The following is a 19152-nucleotide window of genomic DNA, read 5'->3' as shown; positions in this document are numbered from 1 at the left end:
AGGCCTGTGCCCGGCAACCCGTAGGGGGATGCAATGTACACACACAAGTGCTTCTTAGTGTGACTCTTGGCACACGAGGATCTTTCACGTAGACACTAAAGAGCTGGTTATTTGTTACAGATGTTCTGCAGCTGCAGGAAGTTGGATTGGTGGCCCACTTTCAATGCAACCAAACACATTTTTAGGTATGCATTTTTCAATTTCTAACAAACCAATGCACTTATTTTGAAATGCATATAATTTGATATTTTGTAGTGTTACTATTCATATGTGACCATCTCTTATGGGAAGCACATCAAAGAAACCATCATCCTAGATCAGTTCTGTAGAAATCCAACCCGATTATTGCCCAGCTTAGTTCATGTTGGTTTGGAAAGTAACCAAAGCCTGCGTGTGTTTATCACATCTAACTATAGTCCAAGGACTTCAGTTGTAAAGTTTAAAAAAGCGCGGTTGGCACCAGAGGAACATGGCTTCTTGTAGAGGGAAGCTGTCTGTAACATTACCCACGGCAATATAATCAGCTTTCAACCATGGCTGAAAATGGGATATCCAGGTACGATTTGAGCATTTGCTTTGTTCGGATTCAACTGCTATGTAAACAAAACGGTAGAGACCAAACAACTTCAGCAATAATAGGCTCAGAGCCATTTTTAGGTGAAAGCAAAGCACACGTTTGTGCTGTCAGTTATGCATGAGAGACACAGAGACCACAACATTCATCCAGTTTATAGCACTACCGAGGCACAAATATTTTCCTTTCTTTTATTCAGTCATAAGTCCTTCTGATTTACTGCATGCTGGAGAAACACAGCTCTCCACAAGAAGATGCATCTAGTGTCAGATTTCTCTTTTGTAAGTGACAGGGCTTAAAATCCAAGTTTGACCCTTACGCCCGTGATGATCTCAATCTGCTACAGGAACTAAACTACCTTAATGGGGCTGCCTTCCTCAGGACTTCTCAAATCTTTTGTATTAAGGAGCAAGAACAAGGATTATGTGCAGTTGGGAAAGGAACTCTGCCAGTTTCAGTTCACCACTGCAAAAGTGCTGAGGTAGAAGATGGCCCGCACTTCAGATGCAGAAACCGATTCTGCTTTCTGTATTTGATGGTGTTCAGCAGGCCTTGCCAGGATTTGGGACATTACAGTTCCTTCAGGTTGCAGCTTTTGATTCAAAGTACCCTAATATTTATTTATTTTTATCAAATATGTATTTATTTTTATCCACCTGCAGGCATGTTTCATAATAAAGGTCTGATTTTTAAGAGGAGATGGATACAGGGACCAGCAGCCCCAGGACATCACCAACATTTTAGTACTTTTTCCTTTTAGTTAGAGACATGTGTGTCATCCTCTGAGTAAAACACAGTGTCATTCTACATCAGATGTACCTGCTTATATATTCCCATGCTTTGGTCCTCACATCTTCCAGTCAGTCCTGCTTCCCTCCTCAGCCCATTCCCTTTCCTGTGCTTCCCTTTCCTTAGCACTTCTCAGCAGTTCAATTAATAGGACGTAGCCTCGGCCTGCAGCCTGTCCTGGCAGTAGTGGCGACAGTTTGTCCTTTTGATTGGAAAGAAAAAAGGGCAGGCAAAGGGGCAGGGTGTAAAAGAACCCCTGCTTTGGAAATCTCACCATTTTATCCGTCAGTTCAGGTTCTGATGTTTGTCGTCACAACGGAAAGACCTAGACACACTCAGTCATAAACAAGCTATGCTAAGTTTATCCTGACAGGGACCAGAGCGGCTGTGTTAACATGGGCAACAGCATGTCTGAGTGAGCCTGAAATGCTAGGTGTGTATTGATAAAGACACTGTTTGCAATTGGACTCAACAGTTTAGCAGTCAAGCTCCACTGCATAAAGGCTATTTAGAATATTGGGGCAGGGAGGAAGACATTTACCTTGGGATCCACGTTTATTATTTTCCTATCATTTTTGTTCTTGAAGAGTAGTCCACAGGCATTTTCGGCAATCACTTGGTAATTTGCGCTGGAATTTGAAGTGCTGACATTTCTATCCCAGTTGTAAAAGCTGTGAAAATGTGAAACAGAAGTTCAGTACTTTTAATGGATGTCATTCTTTCAGCTTAAAGGGCAGATTCTGACCTCCTTGTTCATGTTGAGTAGTTCCTGATTCCCTCTGAAAGCCAGACAGATCCACTGAGGAGCAGAAGCCCACTAAATATTAGAAAACCTGCCCAAATGTGGCTCTACATGTCTGATCTCTGGCAAACCAAAACCAAGGCCCCTAGCTATCTCCTCATCCACTCAGTACTAGTGTTACTAAGAGACTCAGAGCCTGGGTATAACTAGTGGGAAGTGGTAGTGCTTGAGAACTACCACTGTGATGGAAACAGCTCTGGAGACCACCTGAAAGGGCTTCCCAGACCACCACAGATCTGCAAACCAGATGTGGGAACCAACAGTTTCCCCTTAGGATCTCACTGGAACTCTCTTGCTGCCTTGCTGCTTTCCTTTCTCTTGTTTTTAATATAATTCTGGTAGTAAGGAGTTTTTGGAAGTCTCCTTATGAGCCAGATACAGCGGGGGGTGGCGGGTGGGGCTGAACTCCAGCTCCCTGAGGAAAATCCCAGCTCCCTCAAGAGCTGCAGGTGTCAGCCTGGGATTGATTCTGGAGCAAACCATTCGATCAGTCTGACTGTGCTTGCTAGCTCCCAAAATGTCTGGTGCTAAACAAAAGTCAAAAGGAATCAGCCTGCTATGTCAAACACAAAATGGACAAAGGAGGGTTTTAGCGGTTTATCAGCCTCTCTCCCAAGTCAGAAGAGCTGGAACTCCCGGAGCCTTCTCACACTGCTGTTGTTTTGCTTCTCAAACCTTTTAGCACCTGACCTCAGCCCTTCTGGGCTTTGTACTTGCTACACAGGCAACTAACAGGCATGCCCACTGTTAGTATTTGTTCAGAAACCTTTTCAGATCAGATTTCAGATCAGATGTACCTACAAATTGCACAGTGCAATGGCACTGCTACACATACCATGCTGGGATACTCATTTGATCACTGAAGTGGCGCACTGCATTTCTGCTGCTGATCAGATGAGTGCATCTTTTGCAAAAGACAGAGGAGAGGGGAGGAACCCTTGAAATCACTCTGTGTAAGGAGGATTCAAGAAATTTTGAAAATACCTTTTAATTTTCCTGCCTTCTGAAAGCGTACTCCATTCCAGCTAGATAGATGGTTCTGCTTTTTAAAGCATCTTGATTTCTTCCTCACTTTGAAAGTGCAAAACAATAGGCCTTACTGTTAAGTATACTAAACCTTTTTACATCCTGAATGTCTCTGGTAGGAATGGAGCAATGTATACTGACTTGGAGATGAATTTATCATGCCCTTACAGAATTCACCCTGGCATCACTGAAGCCAGTGGGTGACTTGCCACTGAGCTCAATAGCCTTGGATTACAAGCAGATAATGTAGAATGTGCTCAGCTCAAAGTTGCGTCCTCGAGTGAGTGAGTCAGCGCAAGTAGAAGCTGCCATCTGGAACTTCACTCAGCCTAACGCTTAGATGCCTGCAGAAAGTGAGTGAAAGGTGGGTGGACACAATTCATTCAGCTTAGCAGTAATAACTTCTTTGCTTTGATATGCTAATCGGTCACTTTAATTTGTCATCCATAGAATTATTTAATGCTCCAGAATACCTGTATTAAGTAGCAAACAAGATTTTTTTCATTCATTGTTTAGATCCAAGAATAAGAACATGCACAAACTTATACACAGACTAAATACACAGATTCTTTTAAGTCTCTACTCAGTACCTTATTTCATCCATACAGTTTTTCCCAGGACACAACTTGGTTAATGAGTCCAATTGCCAAATAGAGATTGTTTCTGGTGGAAGACTGCTACCAGATTAGGAAGGAATTCCTCTACATTATCTTGAGGCAGAGAGGGGGACTTCTCTCTTCTCTGCTAAGACTTCCTCACATTCATTAAAAAAATTAAACGTCTGAAGGTGGAAATAGTCAGTTAGCTGTCAGATAAAAACTTCCTGCATTTTGCCAAGTTTCCAGTCCCTCTCCTACCATACTTCCCCATTTTAGCCAATGAGGACAAAATCAGAGCTCAGACAGCCTTTCTTCTGGGAAATCAATGTCTAGCACAAACAGTTTTGTTATGTTCTCTTTCACTCCATGACAAATTAGTTTTCATCATGTGCTTAGATGTGAGACGTAAATGCCAAACCCACTAGCAAAATGAAGTGAATCTCTCTGAACCCTGTACTGAGGCCTAAAGGGAATGGGGCAGTGTCCCGTGCAATGCTCCCACTGCCTTTCCCACATATAAGCCCCGAGCTTCTTGGCATTCCTATGTTCTCTAAAACAAAGACCAGCAGACAGTGAGACGGCAGCTGCTTTAAGGAAGCCCAGATGTCTGGCTGTGAAAGGAAATTTCCCCTGCATACCTTTATTCATGCTCTTCACTGAAAACTGATGACATCAAGAGATTCAAGCAAGCCTCACACCCACCTTCAGCAGGTAGGACGAGAAGGGCTGCTGCAGGCAGAGGACAGCATTACCGGGAGGACAAAGTAATACACAGTAGCAGGACATACTCCTAATACTGCCTAAACAGGCAGGAGGTCAGAAGAAAGTTTTGACCAGAGGGGCAAGGGGTTGGAGAAGGCTGCTCTGGAGCAGTCTCTCCCCTGCCAGTTACTGTTAAGGTAAAACTTGCTCACTATAATCAATACATTCTACCATGAGGCTGCTGCAAGAAGAGGGGGCTAGAAATCAGGACCTAGGGAATCCCATCTCATCTGTGTTTCTTTCTCTAGAATAAATATGAAACTAAACTTCAGCAGTAAATGCTATTTAGGAGTTACTACAATCCAAATCCAACCAAACTAACTTTTGTTAGTGGAATTCCATGTGTCTAAATATTTAAATTATCCTGAGACAAAAACATGCTATCAGATCAACATGACCAAATGCCAAAGAAAAAAGAAATTCAGCGTACATTTTTTCTACTATTATTTTGTTTGATTACCATGTGTTTTGGAACAAATGTGACAGTTTTCAGCATCACACTTAAGTTTGTGGAGTATGAGAGACTTAGCAGTGTCCATAGTCCAACTGCAATAAGAATACCTCTTGGCTTTTTTTGTTAATTTCATCATTTTTTCTTTAGACAATGACTTGTTGGTGCAGTGATATATATAACAAGTAACATGCTGTGTTTGGGAATACAGACTAAAATATGAGGCAGTTTTTTTTCATTCATCAGCTAATTCTGTTCTGAGTGGAGTTTCATTCTGCAGGCAGGCAGATGCCCTCCAAGAACACAGGAGTCTGAATACAGGGTTTTGTGCCCTTGAAGTTATCCTTTGGGTACCAGGATGGCAGCACATCAAACCATATGGTGCTTATAGAATGTCTTTCATCCCAAAATCTCTGGGTCCTTTTGTAAACATGCATTAAACCACTTGACATTCTTGTGAGATGTAAGGCAGAATTTATAACAGCTCATCAGTGCTGGGGGGAGCCAGGGCACAAAAAATGTTGGAGATTTTCCCCTAGGATACATGGGCCTATGGCAGAACCACAGAGTCCCAATTGCCAGGTCCAGCCAGGAGACGGGGTGCTTTGGTTTGAGACCTGTGGCTGCTCACATTTAGGGAGCTAGAAAACTGTTTTCCTAGAGGCAAATCCTTGGCAAGGTTTCAAACTGGATTTTGATGCCTCAGTGTGGTTGTCCCCCTTTTCCCCTTATTCTGCAGTAGGAAATTAGCTGTGATGGAAGAACTTCTTACATAGCTTATTCCAGGGTTTGAAACGACATGGTGCATCAGAGGTGGACAGATCAGAGAGCACTCCAGACGCTGAACAAACTGAGGGCTGCCAATCACCATCTGACCAAAAGAAGGTGTGCATCTGCAGGGTAACAGCTTTGTTATCCCAACTTACTATTTACTATTTAAATCAGCAAAATCAGGGAGACAGAACATAGTGTAAAGGTGTTTATGTCTGTGTTGGCCCCACCTTTGATCCCGTAGGGTTAGATTATACTACCCTATTCTTTCTTCCCCTCAGGATAAGGATTGGTTCCTCGATTCAGTTCTCTACTTCTCTCTTCCCACCCACACATACACAAAGATAAAACCATTCCCTATAGCAGACTGGGACTTCAGTCAAAAACTAATTATAAACAATGATGGCTCAACAGCTTTTTTCTGTTTGTGGTTCTACGAATTTGCGATGCAAACTATCTGGCTTCAGACCTCCTCCTGGTAGTTTACAGACCAGCTTGCTTTAGTTGGGCAGCAGCAGAAAGGTGCAGACAAGGGAGACAGGGGCATGCAGGACAACAAAGAAGACTGGAACTGGCGATAAAAAGAAGCAGAAGCACCTTTATCCTGGCATTCTCTTTCTTTCTGCCCTCCAGTAGGAGCACTCTGGTAATCGTTCTAATGGGGGGAAACTGGCATTCTGCATACGCTTGCCAAATATGACAAAGTAGCAACATACTTGAATGGGATTTGGCCTGTCAGTCCTTCCACAACTTTCTGGTGCAAATAAGGTCAATGCCTTGGTGGGACACGACACGATGTAATAGAGCACATATGCCTGACTCCATGCCAACTACTGTTTCATAATAAGATGCATGTCACAGACCTCTAGTTAAACAAGAACAAGCTACTTTTTCAACCTAAGAAATTTAAAGATGCTGCGTTTTGCTTCTCTTCTTCATCTTGAAGCAGCTTTGGCTGAAATATAATTATGTTTATCAAATGATTGCCAGAGTAGGGTGAGATATGCTACAGTACTTTGGAAAACCAAGGCTTTGATTTGTCCACAGTAGCTATTTTGGTGATTTTTTTTCCTGCTTACCTGTGCTACACTGTCACTACTGAATTAAAACTGTTGCATTTAGCTAAACTCAGGTGGCTGATCTTGCAAGCTGGTTGTACATCAGGAGTAATACCAATGAACTCTTGTATAAAATTGTTAGAAATGAGCATCTGGCTGTAGGACCAATTCATGCCTGGGTTTCCTAGAGACAGTGGAAAAGCACAGCACTGCCTGCTGCACATGCAGGTACAAAGCAGGAGTCACTGTAGCAGACAGCAAGCGTCTGATGTGTCCTCTTTATATTCCTGGCACTGGGAGTAATAGGGATCTCTGCTTCTAATCTGTGGCCAAGCTTCCCTGCTCAGAACCAGCATGGTAAGAGGATGTTCAGCGCTGCAGCCAGAAATAAACTTTAAGACTGTTTTAGCCTGCCTTTGCCATTTAGCAGTTACATTTAGTGTAGTTCACTGTGGATCATTTCTGAACTTGGGAAACAGCCCCATCATCACCAGGGTCAGCAATGACATTTGATTGCTGCAAGGCAGTTTTACAGATGAGCACTGCACCAGCTAGCACCGGATATGTCTGAGCCTAGCAGAGGTGCAGCTTCTCCCTCTGGCTCAAATCTGGACAGCTCCTGCAGCAACGCTTTGTGGCCAGCAACTCCTGAACACAGCTGTTCCTGTGCATCTCTCCCAAGCAATCCCTAAAATTCCACTCAACAGAGAACAGCAGCAAAGCTGCCACCGGTTGCAGGAGGGCTGTTGCTCACCCAGTATGTTCAACAAGCATAGGACAAGAACTAACACATCACAGCTCGTCACTGGTATGACAACTACTCCATGGCAATGAAGCTTAAGAATAGCAAGAGTTTGAAAATACCTCCCTGAGCTGTTGACTGCCCCCTTTTTGTATGGCTTTAAAAACAAATATTTTTTTCCCTTTTCCCTTCCTTCACTTCGTTTCTTCTAAAAAAACACATAGGTGACACTCAGCAAGAAGAGCTCTGAAAGGAGCACGTCCATGCCAATTCCTGTTCCCTTGTGATTCCAGAGCAAAAGGGTGATGAACTCAACGCTCCGTGGGACGATTGAGATCCTGATGTGACACCACAAAACTAGTGCTGTGAGGATGTGCAGTCAGCCAAGTGCTCTGCGCAGGAGACCCTGCCACAAAAACTGATGACAAACATTATGCACAGTGAGTGCGAGGAAGTGTCCAGTGGGGCACGGAGATCAGCTTTAGGCCTCTTTTAATTTAACAGTGGCGGTGGTGTGCTGGAGCAACTGTTGAAATCAAAGGGCTTGCAGAGCTCTTCTCAGCACTGTAACCCTTTGACCTTACCCTCCCCTCCCAACAACCCCTCAAGCCACACGGCTGCTCCACTTCCTGCCTAGGGTCTGCCTCTAAGATTGGCCCTTTCTCCCTATATCAAGGAGGAAAAAGGAGTGTGTTATGCAAAAATGATGAGCACCTGCAACTTCTGTTGACCTGATATGAAACCGGATGCCTGCTCAGCAAGTCTCTAAGTCAGCTCTCATGAGTTCATGGGCATGCCGTGAAGGGCAATGCACGGAAAGGCGGTGAAGATAAATGCAAGATGGCTAATGGGACGGTACGAGCTTCACCGAACTATAAACCCACACTGCCCGGGAAACGTACATCTAGACTGCACAAAAGCATAACACAAATCTCAGTCCTACGATGTAAGCTAGAAGTGCCTCAAGGAGGCTGTACGTCTGAAGCTTTCCTACTGTATGCAGCTCCTATCGATGCATTAACTAAATGGTGCATTTTGAGTTTATTACGGCTTGGCACACTTCTTAGTCAGAACAGCAGCAACACAAAGAGGACTCAGAAAGCAATTCTGCTACACAAGAGAGTTGGAATCCCCACAGCCAAAAGATGCTATTGTCCCGCGATTCTGTTTTTCAGCCTATTTCTTGACAAAATAATAACCTCCAATCTTCATATAAAATAGTCATTTTTATATTGAAAAACGCAGTACTATCTATGTTCTCAGTTACCGCCAGCACACACCTCTCCTATCTGTCCCCATTAACAGCTGCTGTATAGTTTATCTTGTTGGTCTGTCTACCAGCATCTCAAAAGGCTGGATTTTTTTCCCCTCTTTCACACACACAGACAGAGCCCGTTGAACAATTCTTTGCACAGATCTTAGTCATCAGGTAAGTTTTCTTCTGGTCCTGAATTATCTATGAATCAAAGACAACTTCAAAGAGGTGTAACACAATGAGCACATGATACATCTGCTCTGTCCGCATACACACCCTCACATGGGTATCCTACAGGCACAGTGGGATTCAGACACTCATCCTGTGCCTCTCTGTGCTACCTTACCAACTGCCCATTCTCCTGTCTCATCCTGTTATGTCACAAGCCATTGCACTTCAGCTTCCCTCAAAGACGAATGACTTCAATAGGGCCACATATTTCAGTTTGCATAATCTAGGCATGTGACTCAAGTTTCTGCTTCAGGAGGATGTCATTAAAATCACCAAACCCTTAACTGCTATATTAAGTTTCCCTTTTTGTTTCTAATATTTAGGACTTTCATTCTTCCCAAACTTCCCTCACCTCTGGGTAGAACATTTTCCTATGGGACCTTAACAAGTGCAAAGAAATGTTTAAAAAATCAGCAGGGTTGATACAAGACAGCATACCGCTGACTGAAGGTACCTTTGAGTGCCAAAGATTTCCTTTCCTAAGTTTGGACTTGTGATGGGTTGACCCTGGCTGGACGCCAGGTGCCCACCAAAGCCGCTCTATCACTCCCCTCTGCAGGTGGACAGTGGAGAGAAAATATAATTAAAAGCTTGTGGGTCAAGATAAGGACAGGGAGAGATCACCCTCACCAATTACTCTCATGGGCAAACCAGACTCCACTTGGGTGAATTAGTTTAATTTATTACCAATCAAATCAGAAAATACTAACAAAAAATAAAACCAAATCTTAAAAACATCTTCCCCCATGCGTCCTTTCTTCCCGGGCTCAAGTTCACTCTCGAATTCTCTCTCTCCTCCCTGCCAGCAGCACAGGGGACAGGGAATGGGTGGTGTGGTCAGTTCATCACACGTTGTCTCTGCTGCTCCTTCCTCCTCAGAGGGAGGGCTCCTCACACTCTTCCCTTGCTCTGGCATGGGGTCCCCCAAAAAGAATTGAATCAGACAATGGGACTAATTTCTGAAATAACCTCATAAACTCCTAGACAAAGAAATATGGCATTGAGTGGATGCATCACATCCCCTATCACCTACAAGCCTCTGGAAAGGTTGAGAGATGTAGTGGACTATTAAAGACTATGTTGAGAGTGTTGGGCAATGGGGCATGGAAGCACTGGGATACAAATTTAGCAGAAGCCACTTGGCTGGTTAACACCAGAGGGTCTGCTAACCATCCTGGCCCTGCCCTAACAAAACCCTTACATACTGTGGGAGAAGATAAGTTCCCTGTAGTGCACATAGGGAAGTGGCTGAGGAAGGCAGTGTGGACGGCTCCTCCCATAGGAAAAGGCAGTGGATAATGTGGAAGGATGGGGAAACCCAGCATGTGCCTCAAGGAGGTTTAACCTTTGGGGGGAAAATAATGTGATGCATTTGTATGTCATAGGAAGTAATGTAGCAGGAATGACCTGAACTGACAAAGAGCAAGTTTCACAAGGAACCAGATGACTGCAATGATGACACAAACCAAGCTAGCGCTGGTGCCCAACAACCAAACATGATGCTTCTCCTGTCCTGAACACCCATCTTGACAGATGGGCCCAAAGCCACAGCCCATTCTTATGCACAGCTGGAGGAGCGGAGGAAGCCCATGGAATGGGAGAGTAATAGCTATCTGTTACATGACCGGGGAGAGCAGTTACTGAGAATGTATAAACCTGTATGTTGGGTATAGATTGTTTAAGTATGTAGTTTAAGTTGTGAGTGTTGGTAAGAAGAGATTTCTTCTCCAAGAGTAATAAGAATTAAATACAATGGGATGGTTAGAAGATACATATATGTATATGTGTGTGTGTGTATTAAATTGTGTGGGACCTAAGCATGACACAAATGGTATGGAATAAGGGGTGGAGATTATATTGGGTCTGGCTAGAGATAGAGTTAATTTTCTCCACAGCAGCCCTCACAGTGTTGTGCTTTGCATTGGTAACTAGAAAAGTGTTGATAACACGTGTGTTTTGGCTACCGCTGAGCAGTGCTCATATAGCATCAGGGCTGTCTCTCCAACATTCCTCCTGCACCAGTAGGCTGAGGGTGGGCAAAATCTGGGGAGGAGACATAGCAGGACAGCTGACCCAAATTGACTAAAGGGATATTCCATACCATATGACACCTGCTTAGCAATAAAAGCTAAGAGAAAGGAGGAGGAAGTTGGGGAAGTCATTATTACCATGTTTGTCTTCCTGAGTAACCACTATGTGTACTGAAGCCCTACTTCCCAGGAAGTGGCTGCAGATTGCCTGCTGATGGGAAGTAGAGAATACTTTTTTCCCCTTTGCTTTTGCTTTGTTAAACTGCCCTTATCTTGACCCATGAGGGTTTTTTCCATCTTATTTTCTCCCCTCTCATCCTGCTGAGAAGGGGAGTGATAGAGCAGCTTAGTGGACACCTGGCATCCAGCCAAGGCCAACCCAAAGCAGGGCTGAGAACTATGAATGGGAAATGAAACAAGAGAATTACTGCTTATTTTTTAAAAATACTTAAAATAACCAGCAAAACCCTTCTGAAAAATATCATCATGGGGAGACTATGTTACTGCCTGTCTGGGATGACCCAGGTAATTCAGGTGCTTTCAGAGTTCACAAACAGTACAGTTTCTCAAACTCTGGCAGAACTTTCCATGATAACTGTTGCTGCATATTTACACTCTATCTCCAAACACTGGACTGCTGCCATATGCTGGAGTTTACAGAACTGATTCACCCCTGCTGTGTACTGCTATGTACTTCTGGGCAAATAGGTACACAACAAAACGAGTCTTTTATCAGACAAAAAACGAGGTGAAAGTGAAACCATTAGCTGTGTCGCTCCATCTCTTAAACTCACTTCCACTTGCCAGAGTTGTATATTATGGAAGACCAGGCACTGCCAGATAGAGTATCGCAACTGGTACCATATGAATCAGCTGACATCCTTTTCTTAACCACTGCCAAAGGGGCTTTTACTCTCTCTGTGTCCCTGTGTCCGACACTCCATCTCCACCCAGCAGCGTTTGTGTTGTATGCAGGGCATGCGTGGGCTGTGGCACCAGCAGGAGGACACGGGTGGCTGCAGGCTGGGTGGCAGAACTGTCACAATTGACCGCCCCTCTGGCATCCAAGCCGAGCTGGTATGAAGTTCAACAAGGAGAAGTGTCGGGTCCTGCGCTTGGGGCACAAGGGCCCCATGCAATGCTACAGGCTTAGGGAAGAGTGGCTGGAAAGCTGCCCAGCCAAAAAGGACCCAGGGGTGCTGGCTGGCGGCTGGCTGAACATGAACCAGCAGGGTGCCCAGGGGGCCAAGAAGGCCAACAGCTTCCTGGCTTGTGTCTGAAAGATTGTGGCCAGCAGGACCAGGACAGCGATCGTCCCCCGTACTCAGCACCGGGCTGCACCTCAGATACTGTGTTCAGGTCTGGGCCCCTCACTGCAAGAAAGACACTGAGGGGCTGCAGCGTGTCCAGAGACGGGCAATGGAGCTGGTGAAGGGTCTGGAGCACAAGTCTGATGAGGAGCGACTGTGGGAACTGGGGTTGTTTAGTCTGGAGAAAAGAAGGCTCAGGGGGGACCTTATTGCTCTCTACAACTACCTGAAAGGAGGCTGTAGCAAGGTGGGGGTCGGTCCGTTTTCCCATATAACAACTGATGGGACAGGAGGAAATGGCCTCAAGTTACACCAAGGGAGGTTTAGACTTGATACTAGGAAAAATTTCTTCACTGGAAGTGTGGTCAAGCTGTGGAACAGGCTGCCCAGGGACATGGTGGAATTACCATCCCTGGAAGTGTTTAAAAGAAGAGTGGATGTGGGTGGTGCTTAGGGACATGGTTTAGTGGTGGACTTGGCCATCCTGTGTTAATGGTTGGACTTGATGATCCTACAGGTCTTTTCCAACCTAAATGACTCTATGACTCTGTTCCTTTCTGCAATTCACCTTGGCCCTCCACTGCTGGCAGCACAAGTGGTAGTCTAAGAGCTTCAACTTGCAGGTTGATCTGCTTTTGCTTTCAGTGGGTGTTAGCAGACACTCTCAGCACTGGAGCACTTAGAAATGTTTCTCATAGCGAAGATGGTTCTTGTGTAATCTGCTCAGTACTCCCAGCATTGTTTGAACTTTGGCTGGGTACACCTTTTGCATTTCAGAATGAAGGCTAAGATTAATAAGAAAAACAGAAGAAATAAAAGCAATAAAAGGAAAATAAATTAAAGTCCTTGGGGTTACAGGCCTCGTTCCAAGAAATTATGAAACTGCTATCAGGCTCCAGAAGTTGTGCAGTAATCACTCAGAATCTATTGTCTTATTAGTTCTCTCCATCTTTAAAGAATAAAACCACCCAGCACATTAGTATTTATGGACCATGAAAAGAAAAAGTTTTATCTTGAAGCTACAACAAATAAGATAAAAGAGAGGCATGCAATTGTTGAAGGAACAATAGGATGAATATTTTATACATATTGTGAAATTAATAATCACTGAAGGCCTGTTGGAAGTTACATGTAGCTGATAGATTGACATACAAAACCAGAGTGCCTGTTCTTTTGCATATCAGTGCATGGTGATCGCAATAGCATCAGGCAATCAAGTAATTTCTTTTCTTCCTAAAGTGCCTTTTCAAAGTTTCTTCAGATCGGAGTCAAAAGAAACACCCTATAATAATAAAAATCTCAGTCATAAAAGTTTCCCTCCTAGCCAGGCCTTGGGTGTTAAAACAAAACCAAACCATATAAACAAAGCAAGCACTATCAACAAAAATGTGCACAAAGCGGTCACTCTGTCCCTGTTCCACACCAAGTGCTGTGGCCAGCTAAGGTTCTGAACAATGGTCTTGGGAGAACAGGGGACCTCTAGTTCATTCACTACACATTTACTGAAATCAGTTCATCACCACAGCAGACAAAGGAATATATAATGATCAGTAATGAGATGGGAGAAAAGATCACTGAATCTTCCTCGGAAAAGAATCAAATCTTAGGGAAAGATTTATTATCTGATTATCTGAGGGGAATTCCTAGCAAAGGCCAACCTAGAATTGAAGAAAGACATCACAGCAGAACATTTGTGCGTTTGTCACATAGGTTCACATGCTAGCTTTCCTCTTACACTAACGAAAAGCCAGAGTATGATGAACGACTGCAACTCTCCACTATCATTCAGCTCATTGCTTCAGGTGCCAAAGATGCAGGTAAGTGCCAAGACATATTTCCAAAGCTTGAAATTTCTTTACAATTTCTTGTAGTAGGCGGGCGGCATTGCAGGGAGCTTCCGTGGGGGTTTCAAAATCCCCCTGACACCTGCCTACACCTCTTACACTTAAAAACATGACCTTCAGATGTGTGCCAAAGCTGCACCAAAAACAACACTTAGGTGCTTTGTTGGTTCTGCCATAGTTAGACATGATGAGCAGGAAGAGACCGGGAGGAACAAAACGGCAGCTAGACAGGTAGGCGAGCTAGCAAAGGAAATGTCAAAGTATCATTGCATATCAATTTGGATATGTGTATTTGTGGAGCTGGGCCAGCTTCTCCAACACCTTCCCTCCTGAAGGAACTAGGGTTAACATCCATAAATAAATTAGCCTCTTGATCAAAGTTTGATTATGCATCTGAGATGAAATGATGAATTTTCTGAAGGTATGTATTCCAAGCATGCTTAACGTATGCATGTATCTGTCTTTCTTCCTGTGGTTTCTTTCCAGGGGTCTTTCTTCCTTTCAAACTGTAATCTCCTTAGGCAAAGAGTTGAGTCCAGAAAGAATTCCTCTATAAAACCATGTGCTAAAACTTCTAATTATCAGCTGAACTGCTGAAAAGTAATTTAATGAAAAATGAACACTTCTTTTTCCTAGTATTTTACTTCAGTGGTTTGAGGTAAAGCCAGGGGAGACAGCTAACCTTCAAGGCATGGAAAGGATTCTTTCCTACCCCTTCCCAGACCTGACTAATGCAAATCCTTTGAAATCCTAATGGCTTGGGCATTGAGGGAATCCTCAGAGCAACCAGCCTGCTGAATGAATAAGGCTGCAATTTCCAAGCAACTTGGGGACATTTAGATGCATCTTTCCCACTGGAACTGGAAAATGGTATGTGGAAAATCTCAGCCCCTGAGAACTCAGTTCCTCTTGCACCTTAGTCCAGAAGACTGTGAAGTTGCCAGATCTCCGGCACTGTGGAGGTGGGGCACTGGCCTGCCTTGATGCTTTCTGCAAGCTGTTGCATAACAAGTCTCATATCCTCCAAACTTTGTCAACTACACAAACATTTAGAAGACAAATCTTAAATATTTAGGCACATTTTCAAAATATGGCTCCACAACTCCTTCCTGCCACCCCCCACCTTTCTGCAATATGCTCAGGATTATATATATATATATATATATAACAGTGACCCCAGCTTTTAAACACACAGGAACAGGAGTGATGAGAGTGCATCAGGAGTTTCCATCTTGAGTAACTTAACTTCCCTTCAAGCAGCAAAAATGCCAGCTTTTCAGGAAAGGACTACCCTGTCTTGAAGAAAATGGTCACTCCTAAGCTTATTAGATCTGAAGGGCTGTTGTAAAACACACCCTCAGAAAACGTCTGGATTACAAACTCCAGGTTCAGGATGGAAAAACTGCTGCAAAATGGGCTTTGCAGTTTCCAGCTTGCCAATACTAGTTGAGAAAAAAAGATTTGTTTTGCTGCAATTTGGTGGGACCAGAGCACCCAGGAGACTGCTAAGTCTGGGGAGAACTACTGACAGCTGTTAGTGTAAAAACAAAATCTTAAAAACTAACTTACTTAGTTCCTTAAAAAGCAGTAGGTTTAACTTCAGACAGTGCATCTTGCAAACACCAGCCTTGGTACGATGCATTATTTTCTTACGGTTGAATGTTCAAAACAGGAAAAGGCAGTGCCTGTCCTCTTTTCTGCTAAAAAACTGATACAAGCCACCACTACACACATTTCAACTATCCATGTGATGCACAGCAATGTATAGATTCAATGGCTCAAATCAATGTAACGACTGAAAACAGACTGGACTCTTTTAATGCTTTCACAGTGCAAACTTACTATCCGTGTGGGAGACTGACATGCCTAATTTAAATGGATGTTTAGCAACAGAGCAAAGAGATGACAGGGAATCAAGCAGACAACTTTTCTATTTCAATCCAAACAAGGCAGCAGAGCTGTGATATTAATGAAGCAAAATGTCATACAAGGTATTCACATTCCTTGTCTCTAAAATAGATTCAGAGCTTGTAATCAGACTGCAAAGCTTATGTATGTGACACACACATGTATAACTAGATAGTCAAACTGTCACCTACTTGTACATGAAAAGGAGAAACAGTCTATAACCAGAACCTCTTCAAAATCTGGAGGGATATAAGGGATGGAGGCCCCAGTTCCTCAAACTACATGAAACACATTGAATACAACAGGGCTACACACTGCACTGAAAACTCTGCACATGCTTGGGTCAGAAAAAATGTTCCAGGAAGAGGCTGTATGAACCGGAAGAGGTTGTACATACTAACAGTAGACAGTAGGAAAAGCAGGAAAAAGAGACAGAAGTAGAAGGAGAACTTCACATGGTTAAAGGGGTGCTGCATACATGAGGACACGGGACAAGCGGCTTGAAAGCATTTGCTGGGTTTTGAAGGTCAGGACATAGATCACGGATCTGATGTGACGGAGAGAGGATGCTGATAAAGTGGCACGAAGAGAGTGAGTTGGCCATGGTAACTGTTACTCACACCAGCTGCAAACGACCAGAGGTTATTTGCATCACAGGAAGCAACCAAAGAAAGTACACGTCCTTATGTCCTTATGCAGAATGACTGAATCTCTTCAAAACAGGATAAACTGATATGTAGGACTACTGGGACTGCAGTTACTACAACTATTCCATAAAAGACTGTTTAGATAAACAGCTGACAAGGTGAACATTACACCTTCTGTATGATTCAAAGAATCAGATATCCAGAAGGTGCACGCTTAATATGGCAGTTTCAATGGCTGCATAATCTATAGCCTTACAAAGAGCAAACCTATTGAATAAACTAAGTCAGCAATACAGTTTTTAAGGAAATCACTCTCCCTGTTCATCTTCAATATGCAGATGTAAAGAGGATATGACTGCATGCTATAAATAAAGAACAACTGCAACAACATCCTCAGCAAGCTACAGCTCAGGAGCAATTTTTTTCTAGCTTACACTGACTTCTGCTTGCTACTCACAGACCACAACAGGGAGTGCATTTTACTCTTTCTGCATATATCTTCACCAAAATGTATGAATATGTAGCATCAAGAGTATTGTAACACCAAAATGTGAAACTACTTAAAATGTCCCATCCAAAAAGAGGAACAGTGGCACTATGGCTGAGAGGCCCCAGTCTGACTGTTTTAACTGGAGTTTACTGAGTGACTTTGCTGACTTTCAGAATCTTACACAGCTTAATTTCACTAACTTCCTCACAGAGTGTATCAGTCTGCAAGCCTTAAAATTGCCATCTTTTCTTTGAGATATTCACCCCAGGACATAACATGAGAAGATTATCACAAATAATATCGAACAAATAGATTTTGTGATCTGCTTCAAAACCCGCAAAGTCCAATACCACTGCCATGGCTCCTGTTGAAGCTGTAAATTTAGTCCCACTGGAGTCAAGGGGGAGGACTGGGACAAAGCTCCAGTGAGAGCAGCCGCATGTGCCTTTTACATATCTGCACATTACACATGAATAACACCCTGTTCCAGAGAGGTGAATGCAAAAGCTCCATGTTAGGCCAAAGCCGCTGCTTCTTTTTGAAAGAAGGATATTCAGAATCATCATCTGCAAATCCTAGGAAGTTATCTCTCATTTAGAAGCAATGTAAGAACAACTCTCATTTCAGTATATGCAGCATTTCACAGAGTAACAACAGAGACAGCAGTGTCTTTTACATGCTTTGCAAAAGACCATATCCATAAAGTTCCTTGACAGCTACAGTAAGATTACTCTGACTTTAATTGCCATGTAGGTAACAACAATTGTAAGACTGCAAGAAAAAACAATTGTCATCTAACACACAAAGGGATCAAAGTGACAGGGGGGAAAAGCAAAGATGTGACAGTGATGGGGAACATCCGCCTACCAGGCAGCACAGACAGCAGTGTTACAAACCACAATGGACAAATGACAGAGGCCAGAACTTAGCAAAACAATTACAAAAAAAGTTTTCAAGAAACCTATCTCTTTGAAGACAGTGCTTATGGGGTGTACACAAGAAAAAAATGAAGATTCATTGCTTCCCAAAACACTGGAATGGCACAATGGTTTAACAACGGGAAAAATTGACCTCAAGCAGATTAATAACTCTCTAGCAGTTTTAAATTAAAAAACATAGATAAGCTGTTCCCCTCCCTAATGTTTTAAGCTGAACTCTCAAACATTAAGATTTATAACCTATGTAATCATTGTTTTTCCACATCTGCTTAATGTAGTTGAATGTTTTAGAGTACTGGAAATATGATGTGTGTGTCATATATAGAACAGAATATTGCCATGTCCAACAGTAAGAAAAAGGGATATTCTCAGCTAAAAGTTGAGAAATCTTACCAGTTCCTATGCATCCAACTACACCTACATGCTACCACAACTTCTGCCTCCTATACATTTGTTTTAAAACCTATCACCTGTCTTCTTCAGGACAAAATTTCACTAGAGCAGAACACAACATCATTTGTATTATACTTCAGTATTTTATGTAAAGTTATAATTTTGCAAGAAACACATATATCAAGAGGTACTTGCAGGCATGTATCAGTGTTTAAGTGGAACAGTGAACATAGTGGAAAATTACTGTAAAATTAAAGAAGGAAGTCTATGAACACCCATCTATTAAACATATGCAAACATACTCTGGCAAAACTGCAGACACCCTGGCAAATCATGGCCCACAACAGCTCCAAGCTTTCACTGTGACCCCGCTGCTGGCACAACTGGAAGCCAAGGGCCATCACTGTTCCTCTGCCCTGCGGATGAGGGAAGGAGCTTCCACAGCAAACAGCCTCCACCAAAATGCCTTTCCCGCCCTTCTCTGTCTGCATGTACAGGGTCATTTGATGCAACGCCAGAGAGACAAATATCA

At 43.2% G+C, this 19152-nt stretch overlaps 1 protein-coding gene across 1 annotated transcript in view; it reads right to left on the bottom strand.

Moving 5' to 3' along the window:
* CFAP299 (cilia and flagella associated protein 299) overlaps positions 1-19152 on the bottom strand; it is a 223396-nt gene that overhangs the window by 536 nt on the left and 203708 nt on the right. Inside the window, 1 exon segment of the mRNA XM_055798129.1 lies at positions 1905-2034. Coding sequence (XP_055654104.1) covers positions 1905-2034 — 130 coding nt within the window.

This window comes from Falco peregrinus, chromosome 2, assembly GCF_023634155.1.
Source record: "Falco peregrinus isolate bFalPer1 chromosome 2, bFalPer1.pri, whole genome shotgun sequence".
NCBI classification, from domain to species: domain Eukaryota; kingdom Metazoa; phylum Chordata; class Aves; order Falconiformes; family Falconidae; genus Falco; species Falco peregrinus.
This window is presented reverse-complemented; position numbering and strand designations above follow the sequence as displayed.